This window comes from Marmota flaviventris, chromosome 11 (assembly GCF_047511675.1).
Source record: "Marmota flaviventris isolate mMarFla1 chromosome 11, mMarFla1.hap1, whole genome shotgun sequence".
NCBI classification, from domain to species: Eukaryota; Metazoa; Chordata; class Mammalia; order Rodentia; family Sciuridae; genus Marmota; species Marmota flaviventris.
The window spans coordinates 69,807,039-69,816,811 of record NC_092508.1 but is presented as its reverse complement, the minus strand read 5'-3'; the positions used below and the strand labels follow the sequence as shown (position 1 = coordinate 69,816,811).

The 9,773-nt window shown below is 47.2% G+C and overlaps 1 protein-coding gene across 1 annotated transcript; it reads left to right on the top strand.

Annotated features, from left to right (window-relative positions):
- Positions 1-610: 610 nt before the first annotated feature.
- Positions 611-8,391, top strand: Tbr1 (T-box brain transcription factor 1). The gene is made up of 6 exons (XM_027938017.2): positions 611-1,302; positions 1,881-2,035; positions 2,414-2,535; positions 3,096-3,254; positions 4,411-4,472; positions 7,533-8,391. Exons 1-6 carry the CDS (start codon positions 611-613, stop codon positions 8,389-8,391), a joined length of 2,049 nt encoding a protein of 682 aa, XP_027793818.1.
- Positions 8,392-9,773: the final 1,382 nt, after the last annotated feature.

Genomic DNA, 9,773 nt, shown 5'->3' with positions numbered 1-9,773 from the left:
CGGCTCGCGCTTTGTATACTTTGCACTTGAAATCGTTACATTCAACTGAATATTTGGCTCATTCAGATCCGAAAAGTCTCCTAGCATCATCGAATTTCCTCCTCCGCCCCTCGGCTCTAAAGGGGGGAAGAGGGGGGAAGGTAGGAAATGTTTAGTAAATTGCACATCTTTGAATCTTCCTAAAGCAGTGGTCACAAAGCTTAAAGGTGACACAACAGTGCTCACGTAAACCAACACACATCCCCCACCCCCCAAGCCAACAATAAAATCATCCCCTTAAATTTGCCATGATCGTCGCGACCAGGAGCCAGGTGATTATCCTAATTAATGTCTATCTAATTAAATTACTGTCAGCAGTTAACCAATGGCAGGAGCCGTTTCATCGGCTGCACAAGCAGCAAGATCAAAAGTGAGCCTTTTCTGATTGCTGCATAGTGTCAATTGGCCAATCTCTTCTCCCAGGGAAAAAAAAAAGTAAATCAAACCTTTGAGAAGCATTTGCTGGTTGAAGTGCTTTCTGTCTAGTGAGGGGGTCTGTGGATTTCTAGTTTATGATAAATAGGACTTTAAAAACGAGGGACGGGAGGGCAAGTGTTCAGGTTCTAGAGCTATGCAGCTGGAGCATTGCCTTTCTCCTTCTATCATGCTCTCCAAGAAATTTCTCAATGTGAGCAGCAGCTACCCACATTCAGGCGGATCTGAGCTTGTCTTGCACGATCATCCCATTATCTCGACCACTGACAACCTGGAGAGAAGTTCACCTTTGAAAAAAATTACCAGGGGGATGACGAATCAGTCAGATACAGACAATTTTCCTGACTCCAAGGACTCACCAGGGGACGTCCAGAGAAGTAAACTCTCTCCTGTCTTGGACGGGGTCTCTGAGCTTCGTCACAGTTTCGATGGCTCTGCTGCAGATCGCTACCTCCTATCTCAGTCCAGCCAGCCACAGTCTGCGGCCACTGCTCCCAGTGCCATGTTCCCGTACCCCGGCCAGCACGGACCGGCGCACCCCGCCTTCTCCATCGGCAGCCCCAGCCGCTACATGGCCCACCACCCGGTCATCACCAACGGAGCATACAACAGCCTCCTGTCCAACTCATCACCGCAGGGCTACCCCACCGCGGGCTACCCCTACCCACAGCAATACGGCCACTCCTACCAAGGAGCCCCGTTCTACCAGTTCTCCTCCACTCAGCCGGGGTTGGTACCCGGCAAGGCACAGGTGTACCTGTGCAACAGGCCCCTTTGGCTGAAATTTCACCGGCACCAAACGGAGATGATCATCACCAAACAGGGAAGGTAATGCTACATTCTTGGCTGCCGCTGCTCCAGGCGCGGCCAGGGGGCAAGCGCACCCAGGTTGTGACCGCTGCGGTAGCGACTATTTGGGGTCGGGACAGAATGGAAGGCGCTCTGGAGCGCCCTGGAGTTGGCTGGTTTTGGAAAAGGGGAAAGTGGAAGGGATAACCGCCGTGGTGATGTTGGTAGGGGGGAGACAGATGTACTAACGCGGTCGGAGAGCCAGTCAGTGGCTGGAAAAAGGCGAGAGAAAGAGGAAGAGCCCCGGCGGGCTGCCGGGTGATGGGAGGGACGCATCAACGCCTGTATGGACCGTGAGGTGGAGAGGCAGGTCGCCAACCTTGCTCTCTACCTGAGCAGTGATACCTGTCGACTCCCCCACTCCAGCTGACTCGCTGCTCTTCCCGTTCAGTCCCACTTCTTTCCTTTCCCACCACCCCTTTTCTAGATTCGTTAATCTACCCTTGGAGAACAAGTTTTGCTTTGCTATCTGGCGCCCCGCTTCTTGCATTTAATCTTTAACACTTATTTTCTTTTTTCCTTGTTTTCTCTCCCCCCGCCCCGCTTAATTTAAATAGGCGCATGTTTCCTTTTTTAAGTTTTAACATTTCTGGTCTCGATCCCACGGCTCATTACAATATTTTTGTGGATGTGATTTTGGCGGATCCCAATCACTGGAGGTTTCAAGGAGGCAAATGGGTTCCTTGCGGCAAAGCGGACACCAATGTGCAAGGCAAGTCCTTCCAATTAACACTTTTTCTTGACACTTATTTAGGTGAGAATGATTAATTAAAGCCTTTGTGGACTGGCGAGCGACTTTTAAAACGATCGGCCAATGACTTCTTAAAGGAGACGAGGGGACAAGGGGACAGACTGAGCGAGAGGGGGAGGATTATGCAAAAGCTATTTTAATCATCCCCAGTTAATAGGAAGAAAGCACGGCCTTAAAAAGCCGAGCTAATGGGCCTCACAGTGGAGTGAGGTGTGTGTGTGTGTGTGTGTGTGTGTGTGTGTGTGTACGCGCGCGCGCGCGCGCTCTGGCGCTATGAAGTGAGGAGTTAGGACTGGGCAGTGCCCGGGGCATATGTAAACAACGTACTTCTTTCTCTAGGAAATCGGGTCTATATGCATCCAGATTCCCCGAACACTGGGGCTCATTGGATGCGCCAAGAAATCTCTTTTGGAAAATTAAAACTAACGAACAACAAAGGAGCTTCAAACAACAATGGGCAGGTCAGTGGCTCAAGCGCTCGTGCCTCCCTCCCCCCTCTCACACACACACTCACACACACTCGCGCACACACCGTTCGACAGTATAAAACAGCAAGCGAAACTGGATGGTGCTTTGCTTCATTAAATACTAAAAAATTATATTTCCGCCACTCAAAATTATATTAGATCTATAAAGTTGTTCTTTTTGCCCCCCAATCCTGGCCCAATTCCGGAGTTCCCGACCTTCCCAAGTACAAATACTGATTAATTTTGAGAAGGGAACCCAAGAGATCTGCAGGTTGTGAAAAATCTTTGTTTCTCCTCAAAGGAGGTCTAGGAGAAGGGCTCTTGAGGATCCGCGGTCGGGTTTGGTTTTCGCGAGTATCCAGGCGGATTCTCGCTCCCTGAGGCGCAAGGACCCATCTGCTGCAGCCGGACGGGTCCCGCGGTCAGTTATCCGGGGTGGCGGGATATAGTTTGTCCTCGCCCGGCTTTGGAGTAGCGGCCGGTCGCACACAACCACCGGCACGACCACCAAGTTAACACGCCGCTCGGCGTTCTCCTTTTTCTTCGTCGGACAGATGGTGGTTTTACAGTCCTTGCACAAGTACCAGCCCCGCCTGCATGTGGTGGAAGTGAACGAGGACGGCACGGAGGACACCAGCCAGCCTGGTCGCGTGCAAACATTCACTTTTCCCGAGACCCAGTTCATCGCGGTCACCGCCTACCAAAACACCGATGTAAGGAGGCCTAGAGTCTGTGTGCGCGGCTGGCGGCGCTGACATTTCCCGCACCCTCCGTATCCCCGCGCCCTCCTGGGCTCTGACGCTAACAGCACCAACATCAGCAACAGCTGGCTCTGCTGAGCGCTTTAGGCTTAGGGCTAGGGGCCTGGTAGGCACTTCCCTAAATACCATGCCCGGGACAATGCTTCCTATTTTTCGATTTCCTCTCTGACTCGGTCACTATGAGGTGGCCAGGATTTCTAGGGTCTCTTCTTTTGAGAGTTTTAATTTGTTCCTTAAAGTAGAACAAATTAAAATCTCTCTCCCCTCCCTCCCCCCTTCTTTGTTTCTTTTCCCTCTCTCCTTTAGGAAACAAGCAGATCTCCCCGTTTTATTCTCGGCAAGTTTTGACATCTAAAAAAATAATTTAAAAATTTTCAGAATTGATGGTTAAAATGAACAAATATTACAAGACAAGACTGGGGCTCTCCTTCAAAACAGTCTGTTCTAGGATATTAAAAAAAAAGAAAGAAAGAAAAGAAAAAAACATGCATTCCTATATGTGAAAATACAATAAATCAAATTACTGGGAGCTACAGAGTTTTCTGGCACTCGAACCTCTTCAGTATTTGTATGTTTACAAAAACTGATTTTACTGGCTGATTTGACTACTAGGAATGATAGGGGTTTTTTAGTTAAATGAAAATATTAAAAATGAAAACATGCTTTTATTTTAAATCAAACCCGAGTTTGAGATGCAATTTGCCTGTTCCTCAGTTGTGAATCAAAAGTGACCAACTTTTAAAAATATGGCAAAACACTTAAAATAGGCAAATTTGGTGATGAATTCAAGTTCTTTTAAAAAGATTTTTGTGCAAGTGCATTATGTGAAACAAGAATTTTAAAAATGTGAGTTTGAACCAAATCAGAACACACAGGAGAGAGTTCATTGAAAACAATGCCTCAGTTTTAGGGGTCACTAATTTAAACATGTCCTTCATAACTTTCATGATACTTGCTCTTTTTTGTCTTTTCATCTATTCTCTCTAATTTTTCAGGTAGGGAAATCTTGTTATTTAATAAAGCCATAGGCCTTAAGTCCCTGTAATAAGTGTCAGATGATATAAGAAGGGGAAATTACAGTCATCCCCCCCCTCTTTTTCTCCCCTAGATTACACAACTGAAAATAGATCACAACCCCTTTGCAAAAGGATTTCGGGATAATTATGACACGTAAGTAATTTTGCATGTTCCTTTTCAAATAGTTGTGGATTGGCCTTTAGGTCAAGGGTGGATCATTATGTACAAGGGTTTTGGAAGTTAGAATGTGTGAGTTAATTGAGGTCGGTCTCTCTCTCTCTCTCTCTCTCTCTCTCTCTCTCTCTCTCTGTTGGTTCCCCTGTTCTCTGGTGATCTTGTGGCTTGGTATTTGTGTGATTTGGGTCAAAGGTTTCCTCTACCTATTTTTAGCTTTCCTGGGAATTACTAAGTTGGCGGCCTCTGGGTTTGGCTGGCTGAGGAAGCTGCCCTTGTTCCTGGGTGCGGGTGTTGTATGTGGCACTGCAGATGCTCAGCTCAGATTGTCTGTGTCTGAAACGGGCAATTCTGCCTGAAAGTGCATGTGGCTCTGGCAGTTGTTACAGTCTCCTTGGCATATGTGACTTTTATTTACCCATTTCCAAGTTTTGTGTAATAGCATTTCCTATGCAAGTTTACTATGGACTGAAAAAAAATGTGCACCCATCACAGGCGAGTTCATGAGTAGAATTGGTTATAGTCAATTCATACTTCAGGAAGGACTAAGATGCTGTTGCTGTGTATTATTTATAAGCTTCAAAAGACAAATATTTCCTCATCTTGTATATCTAACCATGTGTCAATTAAATGCGTTGGTCCCCCCCCCCTCTTTTTCAGGCTTCTTACCTATCTCTTTTCTTCTAGCAAAAAGCTATTCTCTGGTGGCAGCAGTAGGTGTAAACTAAAGGCTTTCTGGGGTTGTTTTGGGATTCTCACTCAGGGGCCAGTCATAGTGTTTAAAAATTCAGACAGTGTTATATAGCAAAATCTAAATCTGTAAGTTCCCCCACTTTTTCTGTCTACAGGAGAGAAGGGTACATACATCTTAGTTTCATGGCTTGGATTGAGTGTTTGGGATACAGCTCAAAAGTTGAAGCTGTTTTTGTCTAGGAATAGATTAAATGTGTAGAGAAAAAGGCAGGTGGCTGCCCCTATTCAATTTCCAGGCAGATATCCATCTTCTCTCTCGATATTTTATTTAAAAGACAGTCATTGGCATCACTGTATATAACCTTCTTATGCTTTCCTCAAAAGTAGTTCAGAGGAAGCAAGCCTCATCAATGATTCCCCAGAATAAAAACTTGGCTACCCAAGTTCTCACAACCTGAAAAGGTGGGGCCAGCACAGTTGAAAGAATGTGGCCCAGGAGACCAGGGATACAGGAGGAGAATCCTATTGATTTTGAGCTTTTAATTCTGTTATGAACAGCTGTTCCAAAGTATTTTATTTTGCACAAATCAATTCAGTAATCCCAAGTGGTTTGGGACCTGGATGGGCATCTAAACTGTATCTTTTGCAGACTGTTTTTTTTTTCTTTTTAAAGTATTGTGATGGTAAACAGAGAAGATATTTGTACCTTCCTAGTTATGTTCCCTTTCTGCCTCCCTCTTTTTCTCTTATTTGAAACTGGAATTAAATTTCTAGAAGGAAATTACCGTAGTCACCAGAATGCACTTGAGCAGCCATTGCCATTCTCACCTGTCCCTCATCCTCTGTCTTGGAAAAGCCACTTCCCTTTCTTAAATCACTATTTTTTCATAATTTTTTTAACTATATAAAAACATACCTTGGGCTTTTTAGGGGGATAGTGAAGAATTGAGTGGTTTATGATATTTCCTTTCCCCACTTAATTCACTGGGCAGGCTTGATTTTGGAGAAATACAGAGAGGCACAAGAGTTCCTGGGGTACTAGGAGGTTACTTGGCCACTCACCAGGGAATCTCCTCCCCAAAGGATTAAGGTCTGACAAGACTGGGGCTTTCCTTCAAAACAGTCTGTTGACTAAAGACTAAAAGACTCATGTGTGAGCTAAATAAAAAGGGAGGCATGTGTGTATGTGTACGAGCAAACACTTCTAATCTTCATCCAATCCCCGGTTCCCCTTCAATTCTAATGGGATTTCCTAGGCCCAGGGCCTAAATGTTAACTTTTATTTTATCTAAGGTAATTCCCAACAACACAAACTCTGTTTGTGATTAGGCAAGTTATTTAGCTTCCCTTTGCCTTAGTTTACTCATCAGTAAAGTGGGGTTGCTGTAAGTTAAATAAGTTATTATCTGTACATTCTACAGAAAACAGTGCCTAGCACATATATGCTGTTGTAAGGGTTAGCTATTGTAAGTGGTTCATTGCTTGGGGGAGGTTGATAACTGTACTATAAGAGTTTGCCCTAAAGTTATTGCCAAGGGTGGATCAAAAGCTGGGGGTAGAGAAGGTCGGAGTAAAGAACATTTTTACTTTTTAAAGAGTTTTATTGATTGGGGATGATTGTTTCCAAACAGTCATTCTCATTCGTTTGCATTGGTAGAGGTGGGAGTCAAAGGCTCACACAGGGGAAACAATAGACAAAAAATACCTTCCAGCAGCAATCACCAGAGTCTCAGAAGACCAGCGAAAGCCAGTCTTTGATGATTACTACCTGGATATATGTGCCCCCCTCAACCCCCGCCCCCCCAAATAATATTCTCCCCAGGGCTGGCTTAGACTATCTAGAAAATGGAGAAGCAAAATCATCTGAACAATCAAATGGACATAGGAGTGTTAAAATGGTGAAGGGAGTGGGTACCTATTTTTAAAATTTCACTCAGAAACTCGCCACAGAGGAAAGGCCCATTGGGCAAATGCCTCAGTCCCAATGTACTCTGGCTCAATGTGCGTACATAAGGTGGAGAAATGGGACGAAAGCCTCCTGCGGGCCCCTCTAGAGTCCCCTGTGCCCTTAGCAGGGGAGAGAAGGGGAAGAGGAAAGCCTTCCTCTAGGTGCTCTACGTCCTGCTTAGGTTTCTGCATAGACAAACGGCCTCCTTATAAACCCAAGACTTATTTTGGGGAGGATGCAGGTCCTGTGACCTTCTGTTGCATCCATTCTGTATGGCAAGGGCAAATTACAGACGGAAAGTGTGGAGGTGGGCGAAAAGTGGAGGTATCCTTCCCTTCAGCACCCTAAAGGGACCTCCGCGCCACCCGTCGGTTCTCTCTTTCTCCCTTCCCCCGCAGGATCTACACGGGCTGCGACATGGACCGCCTGACCCCGTCGCCCAACGACTCTCCGCGCTCGCAGATTGTGCCCGGCGCTCGCTACGCCATGGCCGGCTCTTTCCTGCAGGACCAGTTCGTGAGCAACTACGCCAAGGCCCGTTTCCACCCGGGTGCAGGCGCGGGCCCTGGGCCGGGGACGGACCGCAGCGTGCCGCACACCAATGGGTTGCTGTCCCCGCAGCAGGCCGAGGACCCCGGCGCGCCATCGCCGCAGCGCTGGTTTGTGACGCCAGCAAACAACCGGCTAGACTTCGCGGCCTCGGCCTACGACACCGCCACGGACTTCGCGGGTAACGCGGCCACGCTGCTCTCTTACGCGGCGGCGGGCGTGAAGGCGTTGCCACTACAGGCAGCCGGCTGCACCGGCCGCCCGCTCGGCTACTACGCCGACCCGTCGGGTTGGGGCGCACGCAGCCCCCCGCAGTACTGCGGCGCCAAATCGGGCTCTGTGCTGCCCTGCTGGCCCAACAGCGCCGCGGCTGCCGCGCGCATGGCGGGAGCCAACCCTTACCTGGGCGAGGAGGCCGAGGGCCTGGCCGCAGAGCGCTCGCCGCTTCCGCCCGGGACCGCCGAGGACGCCAAGCCCAAGGACCTGTCCGACTCCAGCTGGATCGAGACGCCCTCCTCCATCAAGTCCATCGATTCGAGCGACTCGGGGATTTACGAGCAGGCCAAGAGGAGGCGGATTTCGCCAGCAGACACGCCGGTGTCCGAAAGCTCGTCCCCACTCAAGAGCGAGGTGCTGGCCCAGCGGGACTGCGAGAAGAACTGCGCCAAGGACATAGGCGGCTACTATGGCTTCTACTCGCACAGCTAGGCCGTCCCTGCCTGCTTAGGGCCCGCGCGCCGCCGCGGCCCTACCCCCCAGCCAGCCCCTCACAGCTCTTCCCCAGTTCCTCTTTCCCAGGCCCTACTTTGAGTGCCCTCTCATTTTACTGACCCTCGATGACCGTCTGCAGCGAATAAGTGCAGGTCTCCCACTATGATTTAACCCTACCCCCACTTTTTTTTGCACAGCCGTCTCTGCAATTAGAGCACCGACCTTCAACTTTGCTGTAAACCTTTTGGTTTTCCAACTTCATCTCCTTCTATGAAGTTATCCTTCTAATAATCCTCCTCCCCTTCGTCTCTCTCTCACCTCCTCCTTCTTTTTCTTGTAATGAAACTCTTCACCTTTAGGAGACCTGGGCAATCCAGTCAGGCAGAATCGATTCCGACTCGCCGTGTCTCGGCCTCCCCATTAACCATAGGATGTTGACTCTAGAACCTGGACCCACCCAGCGCGTCCTTTCTTATCCCCGAGTGGATGGATGGATGGATGGATGGTAGGGATGTTAATAATTGTAGTGGAACAAAGCCTGTGAAATGATTGTACATAGTGTTAATTTATTGTAACGAATGGCTAGTTTTTATTCTCATCGTCAAGGCACAAAACCAGTTCATGCTTAACCTTTTTATTTCCGTTTCCTTCCTTTTCCTTTTCTTCTCTCATTCTTCCTTTCTCTCTTTTCTATTTTCTTGTGAGGTAATTAAAAACATTCTAAGAGGCTCTGGAAACAATGAAATACTTGATAGTCATGGGTTTCTCACTTCTCCTCAATTCGTTGCATGAAATAATTACTATGTGCCCTAATGCACACAAATAGCTAAGGAGAATCTGCCCAAACACCTGTAAAGGATAGGTGTCTGTTCATAGGCAAGTAGATTAAGTGGCATGATGCCTGCAAAGCAAAGTTAACTGGAGTTGTGTTTTCCTCCCTTCCTTCTAAATAGAATAGCTCGATATCAGCAATATTATTTTGCCTTATTTGTTTTCCCCAAAGTGCCAAATCCATTACTGGTCTGTGCAGGTGCCAAATATGCTGACAAACTGTTTTTGAATATCTTTTCAGCCCCCCTCCACCTTTATATGCTGTAAATCTTTGTAATGAATACTCTACTAATGATATAGATGACTGAATTGTTGGTAACTATAGTGTAGTCTAGTGAAGATGAATTGTGTGAGTTGTATATTTTATTGCATTTTAGTTTTGAAAATGATTCCCCTTGCCACTTAGAAACAGCTGAAATTTGACTTCCTTGGGAAAACACTAGCATAATGCAAATAAGACTGATTTCCCCCCTCTAAGTCTTGTTATATTTGATAAGGAACATTAATCCCCCTGGAAATAGATTAGTAAGATTTCTAATGTTGTGTAG

Coding starts and splice junctions, on each gene's coding strand:
- Tbr1 (XM_027938017.2), top strand. CDS start 611: ATGCAGCTGGAGCATTGCCTTTCTCCTTCTATCATGCTCTCCAAGAAA. Junction 3,255..4,410: donor CCGCCTACCAAAACACCGAT/GTAAGGAGGCCT, acceptor TTTCTCCCCTAG/ATTACACAACTGAAAATAGA. Junction 4,473..7,532: donor TTTCGGGATAATTATGACAC/GTAAGTAATTTT, acceptor CTTCCCCCGCAG/GATCTACACGGGCTGCGACA.